Here is a 24,590-nt window from a genome sequence, read left to right on the forward strand (position 1 = left end):
CATCCTTCCTGTCCTAACCCTCAAGGTCCACAATGGCTCAGTAAATGCGGGCAGACAAGGCCATTAGCACAGGATTTGGGACTAGAAAACATATTTCCTGGCTGTGTTACCTTGGGCCTCCATTTCCTCATAGGAGGTAGGGATAATGATACTTTCAGAGAACTGCTGTAGACGAAACGAGAGAATAGAAGCGAGTGCTCTGCAAAGTGGGAAGCAATGCTAGGTTAGCCAGTCTGTTACTAGTGGGAGTGGAGAAGGCAGGAGAATTGGGGGAAGGAGGAAAAGCAGAGGAAGGAAGAAGAGGAACAGGCTCTGGGAGGCAGCAGGCAGGCCTTGGTGTGCCATTGGTCCCAAGCCCCAGGTCCCCTGAGGGTCACAGCAGCAGCCTTGTCTCCCTGGGAAGTGCCCTGGTGCAGTCAGGAGACCCACATAGGCCCAACTCCGTGTGGATACTGGCTGTGTGGTCAGGGTTCGTCAACCCTGGCTTCACCTTAGCATTCCATGGGGAGCGTTACCAAGTACTGACCAGATCCCCACATCTCACCAACTGCATCTGACTCTCCGGTGTGGGAGGTAGGCCTGGAAACAGCAACTTTAAGAACCTCAACTCTCCAACTCTGTGTGATTCTTGGACTTTTTTGCTGTCATTTCTTCTCACTGACCACAAGATGGTGCTCTCTTTCTGGGAAATCTCTGATGTTCAACAAACAATTCATTTTCTTTATTAATCCTGAAAGAATTAGTTTGAAATTAACAATTTTCACAGCATCTCATTAAGCCAGAATTCTGTGCCCAAGTTGTCCAGCCGTGAAATGTGCACCTTTCCCTTCTGCTAGAGACCATACCAGGTTAGGACAGGTCATCTTGTGTTACAAAGCAGAGTAGGCATTTATTGTTGCTTTCTGATCAAAATCATCACAATCAATAACAACTAATATTCCTTTAATCTTTTACCATTTGCAAAGTGCTTTTTACCAACTATCCTCAGAATATGAGGATAGTTTATGAAATGGCTATTATCATTGTCATTTATAGATAAGAAAACCAAGGCTCAAAGCACTAGTTCAAGGTTACGAAGCAAAAGCTGACAGAACCAGGTTCAGGGCCCTTCCCACCTACTTGGATAAAGAGAGAGGTGCATCAGAGACACCAGCTCTCAATGGATACAGCCCTGAGAGAGGAAGCTTCTCAGACCACCTCTGCAGCCTTCCTGAGCGGGCTTGGAAGACGGACGGACAGATGTCCTTCTGGAGTTTCACGCTGTCACACACGGCACACAGGTCAGCAGACGATACGTTTGACTGGGTTCAGCGAGGACCTGGGGTGACGGATGTGAAGCTTCTAGTGCAGAGTACGGTAGAGGCAGCAGAGACTCGAGAAGAAGACAGGCTGGATTACTTTAAACTTTCTGTTCCAGGAAAATGAACTGCTGTGCCAATGAGAAAGAAGAATCTGCCTTAAAGAAGAATTTAACAGACTCACCTCCAAAGAAAATAATTTTCTACCAGCCAGTGATGTCTTACGAGGCTAGTGGATCTGAGGAAGGTTATATACAAGATCACAGATTTACTACCAGAATTTCATAATCTATCAGGACCAAATGTCAGGACCCAGGACCCCAATTCCTCAGGGTGTTTTGATCCCAGATGAAGGGGCTGCAACTGTAGGCTCAAGTTACTTGGAGTAAGAAGAATGTTTTCAGGACAGAAGCAGTTACACGAAAGTTTATTAAGTCAGTATTTTGATCACTTTACTGACTCCAATGTACATCTTAGCAATTCAGTATGCTGTTGGACCCATTTTCTCTACCTCAGCTTCACTGTCTACAAGTGGTATAACAGTACCTATCTCACAGAATTATAAGGATCAAAATAGTTTATTTATAAAGCACTTAGAACCATGCCTGGCACATAGTAAGCGCAATGTGTTTCTTAAATAATGCTAAATAAATAAATGGATATGAATATGTCCATTTACATATTTTACAAATAAAATTTTAATTTGCCAAGTTCCAAGTAATTTTTAAATTATCTTATTTGCACACCTAAAGGTATAGGAAATATATTCAGAGGGCATAAAATAATGCTTTATGACTAAAACTTGAAATCCCACTGAAAATACATAAATTTGATTAGAACAGTACTAGTCTTTGGAGCCTTGTAAACATCAGAAATAGGTTAAAAATTCTTTAAGTCTACCATGTCATTATTACTGATGTTAACAGATAAGCCTATCCATGGTCTAAAGAAATACAAGAATAATGCAGTAATCAGATGTTTCTCTCTTTTTAAAATATTTTTCTTTGTCTCTACTTGATTTCTTCTGAATTTGGAAGTTAGTGGTCATTTTGGAGGCATTTTCCCAACAATAAAAACCCTCAGCATGACCCTTGGTCACCTAAGTGAGCGGGAGTGTAACACAGCAACAGTCAGTTCAAACGTCATCTTCAAGTACAAATAAAAAGAAGTTCAAAAAGAGAGACAGAGCATCTGCTCTGAGAAATTTCACATGATCCCAGGGAGAGAGACTGGAATGCCGAGACGGCAACTGGGGCGGGGCTTGGAAGAAGCAACACATATATTGAAATGTTGCTTCCCGATCTAGGAGTCATTTTCCTCTCATTTTGGCATTAATTTCCTTTTTAGTAGAACTATCATATTGTTTCAAGGTAACAGGTTTTCTTGAAGGCTTTTGCTTCTTTTTCTTGTAGGCTCTTTTATGAAACAATTTGTGGAGACGAGATGGAATAACACTGTACCGTTTCCAGCTGCCTCCTGATAATCCCTCCTCTTTCCCTCTGGTACTTAGGCCGATATAACAGACCCTTACACTGTCTCCTCCTCCCATCCCCACAGACCCCACTCTCAGCAAGCCCCTTCCACCAAGGCCTGTCCTGCCAAGTGCAGACATGATCTGGGTACTCAGGTGGAACCTGAACTATAGTTTTACCTTGCAGCAACTGTATTTTAAAAGGAGTTTAAGTTCTTTAGTACCAAAATTATAAGGCATTTGCACTGAGAACTCCATAAGCTTCTGTACATTTAGCCAGGGCCCTAACTAACAACACATTATTGTTTCTATGGAAAACTCAAATTCTCGTTTCAAATACCTGACCTCAGATGAACTTGTACAACAGAACTTGAGTGGGGGACTATTCACATATACCCACACACTCAAGGACAGCTCCTCTTTCTATCAAGCAGACTGTCCACCAGTCAGTCTGTCTAGCATTCACACTGTCTTTTTATTAAAGGATAACATATCTGGCCCAAAAAAACACCAAAATTGAAAACAAAAAGCTTAGATTGAAAGACTAAAATTAAATATTTTATACTTACTGAGTACAAAGTAACGGTTCTGTTGTAAATTTATTAAACAAAAAAGAATTACTCTTAAAAATGATCTTGCTTTTATAGAGGTGGTATGGTAAAAAACATAGTACGTGAGTTTTGTAGTTGTAAACTATGAATCTCCAGTCAAGCTGCTTTTCTGAGCCTCAGTTTTCTTGTCTATAAACAGGGATGGTTACATTGTCTCTTGAGGATTATATTTTTATGCAAGATTTAGAAATTTCTAGCAATAAATCTGGCACAGTGGTTATTTCCTGTCCTTTCTCCCTTGTAACCTGTTTAACATCTTTCTGAACTCACTGTTTCACTTCAATAAAAATATTTTCAAATCGCATTTAATTTTCAGAAGTTTTGATTTAAATGTTTCACTATTCTTGGGTACCCTACCTATCCATCTGATTGACTTAGGTTAAGGTACAAAATAGACTAGTATGGGTAGATTATTAACTTATAAATGACATAGTTTGAAGAGTTTACTTACGTTGATAATCGTAATCATTTATTTAAACTGACTCACCTGTGCCTACTCTCCCAAAATATTTAATTTTCACAAGATTTGTGGATTTCAATTCTTTTTATCTTTTTTTTTTTCTTGAATAAGGATTTAGACTCTTGTAACAACCTCAACCAAGGTTCCTTCTGTGAGTGACAGTTAGCAAAGTCAGGCTGTATTTGAATGAATCAAGGAATGACTTCCATGGAGGGCAAACCAGATTTCATTTAAGTAGATTCGTCAAGCGACCATTCCTTCCCATTTACTGTTAAGCCTGTCGCACTGCAGAAGCAGAGGCAAGGGTGGGAGTGAAATCTGCGAGCAGAGCAAACACACGTGAGCAGTGGGAAGGAGCTGCGGTCCACGGGGTCTTATGGCCTCAAGTGAGCAGAGTCCATTCTGCTGCTTAGTGTGGTCCAGGACGCCACCCCTCCCGACACTCTCTCACTGGTCCCCATTCCTGGTATTTGTCTTCCGGGCTGTCAGAGTTGGGGGAATCTGCCTGTCGGTTGAAATTTGACACCCGTTTCTTATTCTATGGTTTCATAATCCTTCATTTTTTTCAGTCAGTTGTGTGTCCACTGGAGATCAGGTCCTGCCTGCAAAGCTTTAACTCAGGGTAAAAAACATACTCTCTGCTGTAAGGAAGCCTAAAGACTTGGGAGATTTAAAGTAATTTACAGCCCCCAACAATCACAGAGCTAAGTCCATCAGAAATCTCTTTCTGTTTTGAACTGAAATGTAAGGTTTTTTTCCTCCACTCTCATAAAGATGTGTTTCTATCATGCAGCTACCAGGTAGCCAAAAGGTCACAGATGTCCAGACACCCTGTGTTTACAGAGTGTGTATGTATTCAAGGTTCATTCAGGTAGCTTAATATGAAACCAAAATGCCTGGTCCTACATTCAGCTTGATAAGAGTGCTGATTTTAATTGTGTGGTGTAGAAATAAGGCCAAATAAACAGGCAAAAAGTAAACCTAAAAATGGCTTTAACTTACTAAACCACTATATCTTTGACAGCAATTTTAGATAAAAATGGTCCAGAGGACAAAGTGCATAATTAATGATGAGAAAATGATTCCTTCCAGTCCCATAATAAAGAGTTCTCCCTGCAGTAATCATTTGCCCAGAGTTTTATTCACGCAAAAGGGACGGTTACTTCTTGCTTCTGTCTCCTTCATTCCAGTACTGTTCAGTCTGCATTTCTGTGAGTCGGGAAATTGTGCGCTGAAATGCAAAGATTTCCTCTTCTCCAGTAAACATGGCTAGTCCTTCCGCTGAGTCCTAATTATCAAAAAAAATAAAACAACAATCCAGCACCAATTAAAAGCTCTGCAACTATAAATTTAAAGAACTAAGTACAAGTTTAAAAAATACTTTTTGAGCCTATATTATAAAATAGTCTACAAATTTTTTTCATTAAATTAGACTAGAGAATCAACTAATTTTACCCAATAATTAGAGAGTCAGCTAATATAAATTAGACTAGAGAATCAACTAATTTAAACCAGTAATCAATAAGCAGAACAAACTACCAGGAAGAAAACATTAGATGAATAATTAAAGCTGAAACAACACTCTAATATCCAAATAAGAAAACTTTTGCTCAGATGAAAGTTCTCTACAAAATCTAAAGGAAGGACATTCTAGACAGAAAAGGAATTCTTTCTATAAAAGTGCATGCCAGAAAGAAGTCAGGACCTCCCTGGTGGCCCACTAGTTAAGACTCCAAGCTCCCACTGCAGGGGGCCCGGGTTCTATCCCCAGTCAGGGAACTAGATCTGTTATGCTGAAACTAAGACCCAGCACAGCCAAATAAATAAAAATAAATACATATTTTTTAAAAAAGAAATAAGCAACAACAAAACCCAATAGTTTGGTATATCAATATGTGGCTGAGACTCTCCCTTGAAGCTTCACAGTCAGGGCCACGTTCCCAAGGGGAGGCCTGAGGGCTAATCTCTTTTTCCAACTTGGGTGACTGAGAGGCCTTCTGTGGACCTGGAGATTGTGTCTGGGAGCAAGCTTTGGGAAGGCCAGAGCTGTTTTTGGTCTTGAGCTGCTGGGACACTTGATCCTCCCACGTAGGTAGGGTTCAGCTGGGGAGCCCTCGTGAGGCTAGCAAATAACCTGGGACTGGTGATTTCAACACAGGCTATAGCCTGTGAGTGAACACTGAATCTTGCCTCTTTCCTTAGGAGTTTGCTATTATACTCTCAGAGAAAAGTTCTGCACTCCTAAGTTCAAATTACTGACCTACTGTAAAACTGCATGACCCTATAGCCACGTGCCAGGATTTCTTCATGTCTTATTGACCCTAAGTGCTGAGCGTACTTTGCCCTATATCTGAACTCTGATCAGAAGAAAAATTCAAAAGCCAATGATTTAAAGAACTTCAGAAACTGAGATGAAGTAGCCCCTTAAGTATACTCTTCCCAATTGTCAAAAGACATTATTTGGATGTATTGCTCTCAGAGAAATGGGATCACAAGCAGTTATGTATTTCTACATGTAGATTTAAAAATCATATTTTGAAAGTTCACTATTAAATAATTATTGGCCTCATTTTCCCAAACTCCTAAGAATGCATAATTTCAACTCAGGTCAATAAGGAATGGTTTCCTCATTCCAAAGGGTCTTTTACTACTGGGGTTGAAAGAATGGGGCTCCCCTCATTTGGGGGGGGTGAGTGTTTATAGTTTTAAATTTTTTACTAATATTTCAGTTGTCTACAGTTGAGAAATATACCATGTAATATTCATAAAGAAAAAGGAAATGCAAAGCCATTTCTGTCTGGCCTGGAGTGAATCACCAGACCCCCAGGCTCCAGGAGAACTGGGCCAGCATCAGCTGGTTTCCGACAGAGTGTCCTCAGAGCCTGGCACCCACAGGTGCTCCACAAATGTCTACAGAATGAGGTTAGGAGATGAATCGTGGATTACTTTTTGAGCAAAGGGCCTTGTCAGGCACAAAGTGCTAGAACAGCCAGTCCACATGATTGGATACTGTGTCATGTGCTCTACAGATCCAGCAGACATGAAGGAGGATATCCAGAAAAGGCAGCGTGGCGGGGCTGAGGGAGTCCAGAACCAGACATGGGTGCCTGGTGGCCAGCTCTGGCCTGCCACTGGTCAGTGGTGTAACTGCAAGCCCCTTAGTCCACCTCCCTGGACTTCACTTTTATCACAAAGATTCCTTCCACCACTCTAAGGCTATAATTCTCTATATTTACTGATGTTGAGGATATGTCTGCTATACTGGCTTTAGAAGAAAGCGGCAAATCAGTGGTTAAATACATACTGCATTCCTTCTTTAAAACGTAGCCATGCATCAAACCAAAACAATTAAGTTGTTTTATAATAAAAAGAGATTATGTTAATATCACCTACCTGGCTCAGCCCCAAATCATCCATCAGTATTCTGCTTTGCTCCAACTCACTGTCATGATGATCATACAAAAATAAGCTTGATATAGGAGCCGATGCAGAGCAAATTATGCGCACCTGAAACAGAGGAAACAAGCAAATGGTGTTACTCCTTATCTTTAACAAGTTGAAGGCAAAAACAAATTTCTCATAAAATAAAAATCTGTTATAACAGGGAGCTTAAGATTTTTGCTTTTAAATGGTTCTAAATATATGTAGCAAAATTGGTACTTGGTGAAATATACTTTTACGAGCTTACAGAATGTGTATTTATAAAGAACAATGCCTTGAACTCCTCTCTTTGAATCTAACTAACAGTCTTAACTTCATTTCTCCTTCTACACATTTTCTCCAAGTTCTATCTTTATTTTGGAAAAAAAATATTTTAAAAGCTTCAATCTATCACTTTTTTCCTGTTCCATTAATCTGTTTTTCTAATTAGAGATTTTACCTAAATATCCAAAAGTTACCCTAAAGCTACTAAAATTTTTATTAATCTCCATGTTTTAAAGTCCACAAAAAGAGCATAAACAAAATGTGGTTGTCAAAATTTCAAAACTGGCAGGACCCATCTACACTGTATCTTCTTCATTAATGGAAAAAAAAAACCTTGCATAAATAAGTGAATACAGCATTTCTTTAAAATAGATTTCAATATTTGGAAAACCTTTTTTTCTATTTCTGGAATATCTCTAAAATGTAAATAGACACACCACATAACCTATATTCAGATAGCCTGGGATTCAAAAATTCCAAATGTATTTTTGAAACAAAATACTTTTTTTTAGGAAAACCTTTTGACCATTTTCATACTTTTTCTAATAGTCTCTTTAAAGTGCTATTTTTAAACTGCACAGTACGTTACAAATACTTCCACACAGCTTACACCGCCTTCTAAAGTAGGGAACAAAGGTTTTAGGGGGCAGCTCCAGGCCTGGAGAGTCTCAGCTTGTGACACCAGTCCTGATCTCTTCCAGTTATAAGTCCAGTGGCTTTTCCATTACCTCTGAGGTTGACATTTTCACCTGACTGTGTGAAGCCCATCTCTATGCGCATCAGAGATGCTCCCCCGATGCACCGTTACCCCTTTGCTGCACATGTGACAGCTAAGTCCAGTGCACTGCTCCTCTGATTACACCCTGAGTTACCAGAATCTGCCTTTCTATCAGCATCCAGCCGGACATCCTTGAAAAACACTAAGCTTGGCATGAATATTTCTTGATTACATAAGTGTTTGAGTGAATGTCCATGTGTAATCACGCACCAGAAACTGCTTTCACAACTTAATAAATTTTATGTCCGCTAGATTAAAACATACTCTTCCTGATGTTTCAGGAGATCTGAATTTGTTTTCAGGATTCACAGCCATCCTTTTAAAATCATTATTTAAGTAAATATGCTGATATCCATGGACATAGGAGCCTGGTGGGCTACAGTCCATGAGGCTGCAAAGAGTCAGACATGACTGAGCAAACATGCGCTATCAATATTTTAAAACAATGTATTGATGTTTGGAACTAGTCTTTCCATATACAAATGACCTTCTACCTCCTCTTATAAATTATTTTAACCACAAATGACACTTTTTTCATTACTTAGATGGAAATGTCCTTATTTCACAGATTTCTATAAATGCATTCTAAAACGATGTCTGTTTAATGCTTCCAATTTCTGAAATAAGAATTTCGGCTATTTTTTAAAAAGAGTATAAACTTTAAATGTGTGCTTTAGTTAAAGCAAATGTTAGGAGATTAGTTCTGATGTTCCATCATATTGCCTGAAAAATCTTTTTGTCTAATGAAGAAGTTAAACAGTGTGGGGAGGTTGGATCAGGGGGTAGGACTGAGGGGTAGGGATCATAAGCTTTCAAAAATAAGAGTTTATCAATCTGCCACTCTAAGAACCACCTACCAATGCACCCCTCCCACTTTCTTCTTGAAGCACTGCCCTCTGAAAACAGAGTGCTACCTCTGGGCAATGTATTCCAGACCCCACATGATTATTTCAGAGCAGAGTCTCTTGATGAGTAATCCAGAAGGAGACAAGTAACCACCTGGATCCCCAGCCCTGGTATTCTCAGCTTCCTGCTCACAGGGCCCCTTGAGAGCAGGCAGCATATTCTGATGGCACTCACGAAGGCAGGTTGCCTTTCATGCTCAGGCCCATCACAGGGCCTGTGCTGCCAACTCCCCACTCTGCACGTGGAGCCCAGCCATCACAGCTCAGTGTTTATGAGCAGCACCTGAGGAGCTGGTGAACCAGCAGGCTCCAGGCCCCCTCCCTGGTCTTCATCTGCTGGTGTGGGGTAGGGTGAGTTCGGGAATCTGGATCTTAAGGAGCTCAGATGATTCTGGTGCAGCGGGTCCTCAGAAGGACTTCCTCAGCCTGCCCCCAGTTCCCACACAAAGATCAGCCTACTGTCCTCCTGGACTCTCACGGCACCAAGTCCCCCTCTCTCCAAGAGAACATCCCACACTCAGTCCTCAGAACATTTACACTCAGTTCTGCACACATTTAATCAGTGTCTCTTCAACACTAGACTATCAGCTCCATGAAGGCAGGCAACATGCCTGGCTTTGCCTGTCACTGAATTAGCACTGTGCTTGGCGTGAAGATTGCTGAATGAATGAATAAAGGAAACATTAAAAATCTCACCTCTGCCTCCCAGCAGATTCTGGTACCTTCTCCTCCCTTCAAGGTCCCTTCAATTTTAGTCAATCATTGCTCTATTTCAGTAGAAGGAATAAGGAGGGAAACCTGTATCTAACGGTAGAACAATATTTCACTCTTAACTTGAAGTGGTACTTTACCTTCTCTGTAAGTGTCTTTACAGGTATATATTATTATTAGTGGCTCATTGTTGTTGCTGTTCAGTCACGTCCAGCTCTTTTCGACCGCATGGACTGCAGCACGCCAGGCTCCCCTGTCCTTTACTATCTCCTGGAGTTTGCTCAAATTAATGTCCATTGAGTCAGTGATGCTGGTGGCTCACCTTCATTGAAAGCTTACCGTATGCCGCACAATGTTCTAAGTATTTTACCTGCTCATTTCGTTCTCACAACAATCTTCTGAGGTAAATACCATTATTATCCCCTTTTTCTAAAGAAGGCAATTCGAGCTAAGTTAGTCTTCAAGGTATTCAGCTTGGTCCCAGGGTTTACTTCTTAACCACTAGGCAATAATGCCTCTGATGAATGGACAAAGGCTCGGCGACTCATGCTGGTAATAAGATAACTGGGTTTTTCTTGCTTGTTTAGGGACAATGATAGTTACTGGGGTTTCCAAGTCAGAGGGAGAGAAAACTAATACTGAGAATGGCCCTTTAGTCATTCATTCATTCATTTTGTTCATTCATTATTTCATCAGTCCAATAATTGATTCACGTGACAAATGTTTACTGAGCACTCTACCTAGGTAAGGCATCGTGCTGTGCATACCCACAGACAGAGCACATGATATGTTCCGGTGAATGATGGGACTGGGAAGATAGCAGAGCGTCTTATGATGGGATTTTTAATACAATATGATTACTGTTACCGCCACCACCAATAGTACTTGTGCAGCATCAGCGTGTACCAAGTGCTGTTTTAAAAGATTTACCTGGATTAGCTTATTCTGTCCTCACAATAATTCTCTGAAGTAAATACTTCAGAGTAGTATCTTTGATTTGTGTGTGACAAAACTGAGGCACAGAGAAGTAAAGTAAGTGGTAGACCAGGATTCCAGCAACAGTCTTGCTCCACGGTCCAGAGTATTTAGTTCTGGGAAAATATACCACAGCCTTACCTTGAAATCATAAAAGTTATCGATGAGAGTTATGAATCTCCTAGCTTGGGTCCTCTTCGCCAGGGTAAATTGTGGAATGTTTCGTAAAAATACTGTATCAAAATTCCTTGACAGTTCCAAATAGTCACTGGCTCCAAGCGGCTATAATTAAAATGAAATAGAGAACAGAAAATGGAAATAAGTCAATTCCGGTTGAAAATATCTCTTTTTCTCGTCACGGTGTGATCTAGGTGTAGCTTTGAGGTAACCTGACCAAACACAGTGGTGTTTTCAGAGCAGGCTGAGGACAGTGTGCTGCTGCTGCTAAGTCACTTCAGTCGTGTCCGACTCTGTGCGACCCCATAGACGGCAGCGCACCAGGCTCCGCCGTCCCTGGGATTCTCCAGGCAAGAACCCTGGAGTAGGTTGCCGTTTCCTTCTCCAGTGCATGAACACCCTACTTAATAGGGATATAAACAGAAGGGAAGAGAGAAGACAGCACATGGTGGGACGTGAGAGAACGATTCTAGCCGCCTCAGCTGGTGTCCTGGAGGCCCACATCCTAAGTCTGGTCTCACTCGTTTTATTTATTTGACATGACTTTAAACAAGTCCAAATAAGTCCTTCCTATGACTCAACTGCAAACTGTCACTACTGGTAAACGCAGCTGTCTTATCACAGCAGCTGAGTATTATGTCACCACTTTGAAATAAAGACTATGCTCCAGTATAAAAAGCATCAGACAATATTTTTTTGTTTAATTTGATGTACAATTACTGAAATACAATGTAGTAAACACTGCTAACCTCTGCAGGCAATACCAGAGGGTTTTCATACAAAAGTAGAGCAAGCCCTCGAGCATAGCTTGGTGCACCTGTTACTTCCCCACACAAGGAGGATGCAACCCTCAGGGTCCACAGAATCATCACAAAGGTGCTGCCTGCAGGTGTAACGTGCCCATTCCTGAAACATGAAGGTAATTCATGACAGTTATGAAAGCAATCCACAGATTCTCTGGGGTCAGAAACACTCCCAGGAGAGTCACTTCTCATTTTAAGTCGGGTGTGAATGGCTGCACCCTGTGAACAGGAGCCATGAGCAGGGTCAGGAGGAAGTTTCTGGCTGTGAGAGAATGCAGAGACTCAAAGTCCAGGAGCCGCTCTCAGGTCCCTCTGGAAGCTCTCAGATCCCAACAACTGATCCCAGGGACCCAGATCGCTAAGCCTCAGCTTCTGGCAGAATTTATCAGTACTCCTCCCTGTTTAAGAGTGTCTCCCTTGGACTTCCCTGGTGGCTCAGTGGTAAAGAATCTGCCTGCCAATGCAGGAGACACAGGCTTAATCCCCGATCCGAGAAGACCGCATGGACCGTGGAGCAACTAAGCCCGTGTGCCACAACTATGGAGCCTGTGCCCTAGAGCCTGTGCTCCACAACAGGAGAAGCCATCGCAATGGGAAGCCTGCACACAGCAACTAGATGGTCGCCCCACTCGCCACAACTAGAGAAAAGCCCTCGCAGCAATAAAGACCAAGTATAGCCAAAAATAAACAAACTAACTAAACAAATAATTAAAAAAAAGAATGTCTCCCTCGTTGGGGTGGTCATTTGCATTAAAACTTCTGCTTTAGAAATGTAGATACAACTATGTTCCTGGGAGAATCAGGGAATTGCAAGGAGGGGGAGAGTCATCCTCACCTTAGAGTCCACCCATTACACCTGCCACTCTCCTAACAACTAGCTGAAATCAACTATACTCAGAAAACTTTTCCTGTAGGTGTCGGGTGGTAAGAATAAACTGGAGAGGGAGGCCTTGGGGAGGTGGTTCCCTCAAGAAAAGCAGCTCTAAGAAGGATGCGCAACAACTACAAGCCCAGGGGCACACCACCAGAGAGTGGGCACAAGGAAGAGCTGATGCCTTGAAACCTGCTTAGAGATGCCCCTTCTCCCCTCTCCTCCACCAACCAGGTAACAAGTGGGGCCAGAGATGACCTTGTGTTTCCCCGTTTCCCTGAGCTGGCTGGACAGCCTCTGTCTCTACACCCAGTGTCTGATCTTAGCTGAGACTCCCCACTCACCTCAGCCACACAAGGGCTCGCAGGTGTGTGTGGTATGACGCTGCTGTCAAGGCTGATGTGGGCCAGGAGGGTGTGTTAACAGAGCGGCTCGGAACAAGAGCTCTGCACAGCCTGAGTTTGAATCCTCAGTCTGTCATTTATTAGTGATGTGTCTTTGGCAAGTAACCTCATCTTCCTGTTCCTTACTTTTCCCATCTGTAAAATGGGAATTGATTCCTATCTCACAGGGTTGTGAGTATTAAACAAAACAATACATGTAAAACGTTTAACACAGCACCTGGAACAGACATTACCACTCAACTCACTTTTGCCTTGCTCACTACCCCTGATTACATCCAAAACCCTAAATCAGCCTTTGTGCATTTTCCTGTCCTCACAGTCACAGCAGAGAATCAGATGAGACTGTGAAATCCCATACAATGAAAACAATTCCCGAAGGGGTGAGGGGGAAGGCAAGATACAGTGTCCTCCCAGAAAAAGGAGAACTCTACAAAAAGACACTCACGTTCCGAGGGTGACACACACTACTTCTTGGGGATCAGTCAGAATTTAGTGTCTCATCTTTTGAAATCAGAAAGTATATGTAAAAAAAAAATGTAAAGCCTCATTTTAGGTATGCAGTTATATATAATTAAGCTCACTCTTTATGCATGGATATGATTTCTATCAGTATAACTACATGCCCAAGGAAAATCATTATCAGAAGTGCACTGAAGTGCCTAGGGCAGCTGAAAATCAGAATTCTGCCCACTCAGCTATTTTTACAAATTATATACCTTTGTCAGTAGGCTCTGCATTTGCCATTAGGCTGGCAAATATCCCTTTCCTTCATATCCCTAAGATAATTATGTGCTCATTCATATAAAGAAAACTAAGCTTAACACAGTTATCTATCTCGTTTAAGAACAATGGTCATTGAGGGGCGGGTAGTTATTGTTTAATGGATACAGAATTTTAGTTTAGTATGATGCAAAGGTTCTAGAGATGGAGTGTTGTGATGTTTGCACAACATGAGTATAATTAATGCCATTGATCTGTATACTTTAAAAAATGATTAAAATGGTATATTTTATGTTATGTATTATTTAACCACAGTCACAAATAGTCTTTAAATAAAGGAGAGCGTATTAGTTGCAAAAGAAATTTCAATTTAGGCTATCGAGAAAGTAATATCACCTTTTCCTTTAAAATCATGAAAAAGAATGATATGTATTAATCAAAGAAGGATGTCTTTTCCCCAAAGAAATCAGCTCCAGAAAGGTTAAAATTAATTTAAAATATAAAGGTTTCTCTCTTTTTTTTAAATAGCTATTTAAAAGAGTGTGTTTTCTTATTCCAGCTTCAATACTGAAGTGTCTAAGAAATGACACTCAGCATTCTATCATGTATACTATCATGTAAGAATTGAATCGCTAGTCTATGTCTGACGCAGGATACAGCATGCTTGGGGCTGGTGCATGGGGATGACCCACAGAGATGTTATGGGGAGGGAGGTGGGAGGGGGGTTCATGTTTGGGAACACATGTAAGAATTAAAGATTTTAAAATTCAAAAAATAAAAAACTTAATACTAAAAAAAAAAAAAAAAAAAGAAATGACACTCAACAAAGATCCCTAGGACTGAATTTGGGGAGAGATAGGGGTTTCTTCGGAGAAGGCAATGGCAAGCCACTCCAGTACTCTTGCCTGGAAAATCTCATGGACGGAGGAGCTTGGTAGGCTGCAGTCCATGGGGTTGCTACTAGTCGGACACGACTGAGCGACTTCACTTGCACTTTTCACTTTCATGCACTGGAGAAGGAAATGGCAACCCGCTCCAGTACTCTTGCCTGGAGAATCCCAGGGATGGTGGAGCCTGGTGGGCTGCCATCTATGGGGTCGCACAGAGTCGGACACGACTGAAGCGACTTAACAACAGGGGTTTCTTATTAATGAGAAACACTATTTTTCATTACTTAAGTAGCTGTGAATGAAAATACCATAGAAACTTCAGTCTGTCGGGTCTAGTATGTGACCCTGAACAAGTCTTCATCAATGTCTCTTTCCTCATCTGTAAAAGGGGGATCATAACCTGTCTCATAGATTTGTCCCAAGGATTTGATGTATTGATTGCATATAAAATCTTATAACAATAGTGGCTGATCAATAAATGTTAGTTAAATATTAATTTGCAGAGTTCACATGAGAAGTATTACACTCAGACACTCGATCATGTCTGACTCCTTATGACCCCGTGGACTGTAGCCCGCCAGGCTCCACTCTCCATGGAATTGTCCCGGCAAGAATACTGGAGTGGGTTGCCATTTCTTCCTCCTGGGGATCATCCTGACCCAGGGATCAAACTGGAGTCTCCTACGTCCTCTGCATTGGCAGGCAGATTCTTTACCACTAGCGCCACCTGGGAAGCCCCCATATGAGTAGTAAGTAAAATGATTTATGCACTGTATGCTGTTGGCATACAACAGACACCTAATAAACAGTACTTATTCTTTTATTAGCTTCCCTGGTGGCTCAGACAGTAAAGAATCGACCTGCAATGTGGGAGTGAGTGAGGTCGCTCAGTCGCGTCTGACTCTTTGCGACTCCATGGACTGTAGCCTACCAGGCTTCTCTGTCCGTGGGATTTTCCAGGCAAGAGTACTGGAGTGGGTTGCCATTTCCTTCTCCAGGGGATCTTCCTGACCCAGGGATTGAACCCAGGTCTCCCACATTGCAAGAAGACGCTTTACCCTCTGAGCCACCAGGGAAGCTCAACCTGCAATGCAGACACCTGGGTTTGATCCCTGGGTTGGGAAGATCCCCTGGAGGAGGGCATGGAAACCCACTCCAGTATTCTTGCCTGGAGAATTCCCATGGACAGAGGAGCGCGGTGGGCTACAGTTCATGGGGTCACAAGGAGCTGGACACAACTGAGTGACTAAGCACTATTCTTTTATTAACTACTAAATAACCTTTCCTCAGCTCACGAAGCCAGACAAGTGAACAGTTCGATAATCCAGTCTGCCTCTGCTTTTGCACTTACGAGCAACAGCCACTCCCTCTCCCTCCCACTGTCTCTGGTCCACCAAAATATCTGCCCTCCTTGGCACCTCAGCCCTCCATGAAGTATCCCTAGATGACAGACACAGCATCTGTCTCAGGCCCTCTCCCTCCCACATGTCTTGTGAAGGTAATACCATGAGCACTCATGCAGGGGAAATCCCCAGGCCCACAAAATGCACAGCCTCTAATCCAGTACATGTCACATAGGAAGTGCTTAATATTTGTTGAATGCATTGAGTGAATATATGAATAAAATACAACATAGCCTGGGGAGCAGGCTTACTCCTTCTTTTATACCCATTTAGTCACCAAAGAAATTGAAACACCTACCAAAAAACCCCACCTTTTCTTAGTTGGCCCAAATTCCTCACTCCCAAGGTAAGCCTTTGTTGTATACCATAGCATATACATTTAGGAACATTCTAGGAAAGATATAGATCATATGTAAACACTGGTCATCCTTGGATAGTGGAATGAAAGATTAATTTTGTTTGTTATACTTCTCGGATTTTTTGAATAGCAAAACAATAATGCTTTTTTGAAGATCATTTTTATAGTGGGCATCTTATCATTTATGCTTCATCTGTGTGAGATCATTATATTAGTTTTGTCATGAACATTTCTCTTTTTATCTCTAATTTTTCTTTTTATTTATCCTTTCTAAATTTTCTTAATCTATAGATGCAGGATTTTTTTAGGGACATTAAAAAAATAAATCATAAGCTGAATGTATATGTTCTTTAAAGTTTGACAAAAGGAAAATGGATTTGATATTTGGGATAAAATCTGACTTCAGTTGTACAGTTAACATTCAGCTAATGATTCTTTACACCAGGGAGACAAGAGGGGAGGGAGGGGATGGTGCAAATGGCACCATTTCCAAATAGGTCACGTTTAGCCCTCACGGCTGAGTACCAGAGTCCCCATAATCAAAGGCCAAGCAACGTCAAAATTCAAGTCCCAGGCAGGTTGATACGCTCCCATTGATAGCTTACCTTAACTCGAGCAGTTTTGATTACCATGTTGTCAGTGTTTCTCCCATAATTGTCAGACAAGATTCAGTCCCTCTGCAGGTGTGTATTACCTCTTCCATCGTCTCTCTCTCTCTCCTCCTCCTGCTATTCTAAATGAACCCAAGTTACACTACATCGTCTCCATTTCTTTTATCCTTTCTTTTGTATTTTCCTTTCTTTACACTTCTTCATGATTCATTTTGGATAATTTACTCTGTTTCTCATGAGCTGTGTTTTATCTGCTCTTAATCTCTATCCATGAAGTTCTTAATTTTGGTCACAAACTTTACAGTTCTGGAAATTATACTGGTTCTTTTTCAAAGCTGATCTCTTTCTTTTTATAATTTCTGGATACCTACACTAAACTTCCAAGCCTAGCTTTCTTTTTAAATCTCCTTGAATATGTAAGCTTAGTTGTTGAAAATATGAACTCATAAGTCCAATATCTTATATTTTAACTTTACTGTCTTGTCTCCCCATATGTTTGGTTATCTCTGTGTACTGGATTATATCTTTAATAAAACACTCAAAGGAAAAATTTCCAATTCAAGACCTGAAGTATTCTGAGCTACTCGGTTCACATAGAGTTTGACTGAAGTCCACGCAGGTCTGGTTTAGTTTAAGCTCACTTATTCCAGAGTACAATCCTTCAGGGCTCCAACCACAGTGGGGAGCAGCTTAGTAGGTCCCCGTCCTTGGCTGGCCCGAGTCTCTGCCCTTTGTCTCAAAAACCCAGTGAGGCTGCCAAAAGCAAGCTCAGAGCTTTTAAAAGAAGATTACTAGCGCTCACCAATATCTATGTTTTCTTCGTTTTCCTGAGTGCACAGCTAGATTACATTTCCCAGCCTCTCTTGCATTTAGGTGGGGCTGCGCAATCTGTGGAACGTAACAGAAAGTGATATGAATCACTTCTAGATCTGGCCCATAAAAACTCCCACACAGACTCCTCACTTCCTTTACTCATACACTGGTTGAAGAGAGAGGCCGCGGAGGGCTTAAAGAAGGGTGGACACACAATAGGGGTGAAGCCTGGATCTATGAGGGACCACCCGGAGCAGTTTCCTGGCCATCTTACACTAAACGGTGAGAGGAACAAGAAACACGTGCTTATCTGTTAAGCCTCTGAGACTGGGGGTTATCTGTTTCTGCAATTCGCCTAATCTGATACTTGATTCATCCAGCTTCCCTTCATTGCCCTAACTACAAGGTTGGTACAAATCACTGACAAAGAGCCCACCATTATTGCAAGTGGAAGACTTCCCAGCACTTCCTGTGTGAACAAGGATTCTTATTCACATAAGATGTTTACTATCAAAAATTTCTCTTCAAATTTTCTTCAGATTATCACTAAAATTTTTTAAATCAGGAACTTCATTTAGCCATTTCCAACATCAAATCTGATTCTTAAAAAGTTACATTCATGGGACTTCCCTGGTGGTCCAATGGTTAAGAATCCACCTGCCAATGCAGGAGACATGAGTTCCATCCCTGATCCAGGAAGACTCCACACGCCATGGGGCAACTAAGCCAGCATGCCACAACCACTTAACCTACGTGCCACACCTACTGAAGCCCACGCGCCCTAGAGCCTGTGCTCCGCAACAAGAGAGAGCACCTCAATGAGAAGCCTGCGTACCGCAACTAGAGAGTAATCAAGACCCAACAGCCAAAATCACACTTCTTTAAAAGTTATGGTCATGGAGGTAACTCTTCTCATTACAAATGTGAAAAGGTTTTATCTGAAAGTTTTGTTCAAATTCAGTATTTGATATACTTAAAATACCTTTATGAATTTATTTTTCCCCTCATGATTACATAACATACAGAAGTATAATAAATGTTTTCACCAAACCACACATAGATGCTGCCAAACCATCTTATATAGCCTAGAGTGCCATAAGATCACCAAAAAGTATCATTTTTGATGTGTGACATCTTGATCACTAGGACTGGTAAACTGGTAATAAAGTTGCCACAGGCCCACTCGCCCCCTCTTTTTTTACTAGCATTCATCATTTAAAGGTGTCTGGGGCATTCAACTGCATTAACTAAAAAAGTCTCTAAACAATTCTGATAATTTAAACTTCATTTATAATGTTTTTGGAGAAATGAAGAATGCCTATGTGGGGTAGTCTGATTACAGTTATGACTCCAGTTATTCTGCCTCCTTGTCCACACCTTTTATATTGTGACTTCCTAGTTCTAGCTGAAGACATGGAGTCTATCTGCACAACTCTTCAATCTGGGTGGGCTTGTAATTTATCACAGCCAATAGAACAAGGCAAAAGTGACAAATTTCCAGTTATGAACTTAGGTCTCAAGAGGCTTTAAATGCTTCCACTCACCCTGTTGCAGCGCCTCAGCTGGCCTTGCTAGAGGAGGAATGGACAGAAGGAGAGCCATTTGCCTATAGCCAGCCAGGCCCCCAAAGAGATGAGCAAGCAAGAGCAGCAAGGCTGAGTGCTGATACATAAGTGGATGCACAATTGGTCAAAATAACTTCCCACCTCACCTCCCAACTTGCTAGCTGACTAGAGAGTGACAGTAAATGCTTTAGCTCACTGAATTTAGAGGGCAATCTACTGAAATGCTACACTTGCTACAGAGAGATTTACTAAGTAAAGCCCATGTTTTAGAAGTCATTAGCAAGTACAGCACATGCAGAAAAAATATGACTTAGCTTTTACAGTGAAAGATAGATTTTACCTAAGTGATAAATATATGTTAGCACAGAGTGCCATTTATTTTATGCTCATTTATTTTTGTAATCAATTTTTGAATTTTTATGGTATAGTATAAAACTTATTTCTAAAAAGAAAACTTATGATTTACTGTATATAAGAACCAGAAAAAAAGCCATAAAATTATGTGGCATCCTTATACAGATCACAAGATGACAAAGACCCAATAGAATGAAAATAGAAAGCCATAGAGAGAAAACAAATTGACATGAAGATGGAATTGGGAGGGGGACAAGAACTCACTGCAATAGAACTAAAATTATAAGAGCATTCCATTAGAAAAAGGAACAATTTGGATAGATAGTTCATGGAACAAAAATATACAAGAAGCATAAAGAGCTAATAAGCGAAAAATATAGTTAATGGCTGAGTAATACTCCATTGTGTATATGTACCACAGCTTTCTTATCCATTCATCTGCTGATGGACATCTAGGTTGCTTCCATGTCCTGGCTATTATAAACAGTGCTGCAATGAACATTGGGGTACACGTGTCTCTTTCAATTCTGGTTTCCTCGGTGTGTATGCCCAGCAGTGGGATTGCTGGGTCATAAGGCAGTTCTATTTGCAGTTTTTTAAGGAATCTCCACACTGTTCTCCATAGTGGCTGTACTAGTTTGCATTACCACCAACAGTGTAAGAGGGTTCCCTAAGAAAGCTGTGGTACATAAACACAATGGAGTATTACTCAGCCATTAAAAAGAATACATTTGAATCAGTTCTAATGAGGTGGATGAAACTGGAGCCGATTATACAGAGTGAAGTAAGCCAGAAAGAAAAACATCAATACAGTATACTAACACATATATATGGAATTTAGAAAGATGGTAACGATAACCCTGTATGCGAAACAGCAAAAGAGACACAGATGTATAGAACAGTCTTTTGGACTCTGTAGGAGAGGGCGAGGGTGGGATGATTTGGGAGAATGGCACTGAAACATGTATAATATCATATAAGAAATGAATTGCCAGTCCAGGTTCAATGCAGGATACTGGATGCTTGGGGCTGGTGCACTGGGATGACCCAGAGGGGAGGGAGGAGGGGGGCGGTTCAGGATGGGGAACACGTGTACACCTGTGGCGGATTCATGTTGATGTATGGCAAAACCAATACAATATTGTAAAGTAATTAGCTTCCAATTAAAATAAATAAATTTAATAAAAAAACATATAGTCAAGCTCAATGGTAACCATAGAAAGACAAAATAAGAATGACATATCATTTTCCATACAGCAATTTTCCAAAGAAAAATAAATTACACTGGGACTCCCCTGGTGGTACAGTGGATAAGAATCCACCTACCAATCCTGGGGATATGGTTTCAGTCCCTGCTCTGCAAAGATTTCACATCCCGTGGAGCAACTAAGCCCATGTGCCACAACTACTGGGCCTGCACACCACAACTACTAAAGCCCATGTGCCTGGAGCCTGTGCTCCGCAACAGGAGAAGCCACCACAATGAGAAGCCCTGGCACCACAGCAAAGAGTAGTTCCACACTGCCACAACTAGATAAAGCTGCACCAGGGCAACCAAAAATAAATACAGTTATTAAAAAAATAAATTATACTACTCAATGCTGGAAGGCATATAATGAGATATCCATTACTGCTGGGTGATTAAATCAGTCAGAAAAAAAAAAACATTGGATTGTATTAAGAGCCTTAAAGAAGTCATAAACTTGACCCTGTCATTCTGTTTCTAGAAGTCAATCTACAGGAAATAACCAAAAATTCAACAAAAGGCTATACACAAGGATTATTTATGACTATGAGAATCAAAAATCAACTTTACAGCATAACAAACAAGAGGAATGGCTCAATAGGGCACATTAATATAATGGAATAATATGTTGCCAACAAATAATGGTGCTTACGAAAAATATTTTATGATGTAGAAACTCACTTATGATAAAAAGCTAAGTGGAAACAGAACAATGTAAAATTATAATTGTATTCAAAATATATAAGTAGGACAAAGGCTACATAAATATGTAAAAAACACTAATAGTTGCTATCTCTAAATGGTCTAAATGATAGACTTAGAGGGTTTTATTTTCATTTACTATATTTTTTAGTTTTTTCTGTATTTTCTCAAGGGTCTGAGAATATATTATAGCCAAAAAAGCATAAAAACAGAATTGGTATAGCAAAACAATGTTTGTTCAGTTCAGTTCAGTCGCTCAGTCGTGTCCAACTCTGCAACCCCGTGAACTGCAGCACGCCAGGCCTACCTGTCCATCACCAACTCCCGGAGTCTACCCAAACCCATGTCCATTGAGTTGGTGATGTCATCCAACCATCTCATCCTCTGTTGTCTCCTTTTCCTCCTGCCCTCAATCTTTCCCAGCATCACGGTCTTTTCCAATGAGTCAGCTCGTTGAATGAGGTGGCCAAAGTATTGGAGTTTCAGCTTCAACATCAGTCCTTCCAATGAACACCTAGGACTGATCTCCTTTAGGATGGACTGGTTGGATCTCCTTGCAGTCCAAGGAATTCTCAAGAGTTTTCTCCAACACCACAGTTCAAAAGCATCAATTCTTCGGTGCTCAGCTTTCTTTAAAGTCCAACTCTCACATCTATACATCACTACTGGAAAAACCATAGCCTTGACTAGACGGACCTTTGTTGGCAAAGTACTCTCTCTGCTTTTTTGAGATCTTTACTAATTCCAAACAAAATACACTCTTTGTTTTTGTTTTTTAGCTATTTAGCTCCCTTCATCTTCCCTGGGCTTCCCTGATAGCTCAGTTGGTAAAGAATCCACCTGCAATGCAGGAGACCCCAGTTCAATTCCTGGGTTGGGAAGATCTGCTGGAGAAGGGATAGGCTACCCACTCCAGTATTCTTGGGCTTCCCTGGTAGCTCAGCTGATAAAAAATCCACCTGCAATGTGGAAGACCTGGGTTGGGAGGATTCCCCAGGAGAAGGGGAAGGCTACCCACTCCAGTATTCGGGCCTGGAGAATTCCATGGACTGTATAGTGCATGGAGTCACAAAGAGTCTGACACAACTAAGCTACTTTCACTTCACTTCACTCATCTTCTCTATGTATAAAATATTCAACATAAATGCACATATTAAAGAGCTTGAGGACTCACAAATCTATTTAAATCTGCAGTTGCAACTCTAACTTACTCCAGTGTATGAGACTGGAGTCCCAAAACTGTTAGTAGTGTTGATTTGTGAAAAATACAGTTTGAGCCATGTGGGTCCACCTAAACACAGAATTTTTTTTTGGTAGTAAATACTGAAGTGCTACATGATCCATGGTTGGTTGACTCCAAGGGTGCAGAACCTCAGGTGTGGAGGAACCAAGTTTACAGAGGGCCAACTGTAACTTTCACATGGATCTTGAACTGTGTAGAGGGCTGACAGCCCTATTTCTGTATGGTTCAAAGGTCAACTGTACTGTATTCACCTCAGGGTCCCTAGCACCTTGCAAGACCAGGGAACAGAATCTTGCACAATCCAAGACCACTGAATAAATGAATACACTGTCACCAATTCTTCAAAATCAATTATATTTGCGGAAAGTGTCCCTGGGGGCTCAGTGGTGGAGAAGCTGCCTGCCAATGCAGAAGACACAGGTTTGATTCCCAATGCAAGAGAATCCCACATGCCACGGAGCAACTAAACCCGTGCACCATCTATTGAGCCTGTGCTCCGCAACAAGAGAAGCCACCACAATGAGAAGCCTGAACACCCCCACTAGAGAGCAGACCCCACAACTGCAACTAGAGAAAAGCCCACACAGCCACAAAGACCCAGCACAGCCAACAAGAAATAAATAAAATGGAAAAAATTTATATTGACTGAATGTTTAAGAAATACAAGGCATCATACTAAGTCCTACAAGGGCTTTACAAAATACAGAGAAGACACACTTCTCCACTCTTCTGACATCACTAACATAGCACTAAATTGCATGCACATGATACCTATGGTATAGATGCAAATATTTATAGCTCTGTTCTGCATTAACTGATCTGCCTATATAAGTAAACCACAGCATAAAACAGTTTGAAATCATAATTAGTATTATAAATTCATGCATTGTGTCCTGTGAATAAGTAAGGCATGTGATTATTTTTGAGTACTAAATGGCACTCTAGTTAGTAGCATCCTTAAGGATGTTATTTTAGCTCAAAATTCAAGTAGCATTACCGAATGAAGATTCTTCTTATGATAGATAATGATGACAGTCTCCATCTTTCTACCTGAGCAATTAAAAAGTTTAATAGTCTTTGATGTGACTGGTTATCTGAATAATTTTCTAAACAAGAACAATTAAAATCCACTTATTCGAAGGTTTATGCATTCTCAACTATTGTTTCAAACTCTTTGTTTCTGTGGAAACCTGATGAAAACTTAAAGAACTTAAAATATATAATGAGTTTGCAAAGAGCATTTGTTTTCCTTAATTACCAAGAACATACAGCTGGATTGTATGTAGCATAGCTTTTCTGACAAACTTTTAGGAATAAAAGAGCTTGCCTGCCATCCTCTTTCTCCTGTATGAGAAATGGAACAGCTGTCTGCTTTGGTTTGACCCAGGTACCAGGAGTGGAGTGAGGATTTTCTCAATGCCACACCAATGTGAAAGGCATGAGCGTTACCACTGGGCTGCTGTCTGCCCTGCAATGCGCGGTTGATCCACTTCAGCAACAGGAATGAGCTGTCAGC

The 24,590-nt window shown here is 41.1% G+C and overlaps 1 protein-coding gene across 5 annotated transcripts in view; it reads right to left on the minus strand.

Annotated features, from left to right (window-relative positions):
- Nucleotides 1–1,030: 1,030 nt before the first annotated feature.
- The window catches only part of AFG1L (AFG1 like ATPase), a 198,635-nt gene continuing 175,075 nt past the window's right edge, over nucleotides 1,031–24,590 (minus strand). The window contains exons 11-14 of one of the 5 annotated variants that reach the window (XM_052645769.1): nucleotides 11,056–11,196; nucleotides 7,234–7,347; nucleotides 5,004–5,128; nucleotides 1,031–1,426 (exon numbers count right to left, since the gene is read on the minus strand). In XM_052645769.1, coding sequence (XP_052501729.1) covers nucleotides 1,342–1,426; nucleotides 5,004–5,128; nucleotides 7,234–7,347; nucleotides 11,056–11,196 — 465 coding nt within the window. In that variant the 3' untranslated portion in view covers nucleotides 1,031–1,341. Of the gene's footprint in view, nucleotides 1,430–4,789; nucleotides 5,129–7,233; nucleotides 7,348–11,055; nucleotides 11,197–24,071; nucleotides 24,125–24,590 lie in introns of those variants that run through there. The other 4 variants (XM_052645768.1, XM_052645770.1, XM_052645771.1 and 1 more) reach the window with 4 other exon arrangements.

The sequence above is a fragment of the Budorcas taxicolor genome, chromosome 9 (assembly GCF_023091745.1).
Source record: "Budorcas taxicolor isolate Tak-1 chromosome 9, Takin1.1, whole genome shotgun sequence".
Classification (NCBI taxonomy): domain Eukaryota; kingdom Metazoa; phylum Chordata; class Mammalia; order Artiodactyla; family Bovidae; genus Budorcas; species Budorcas taxicolor.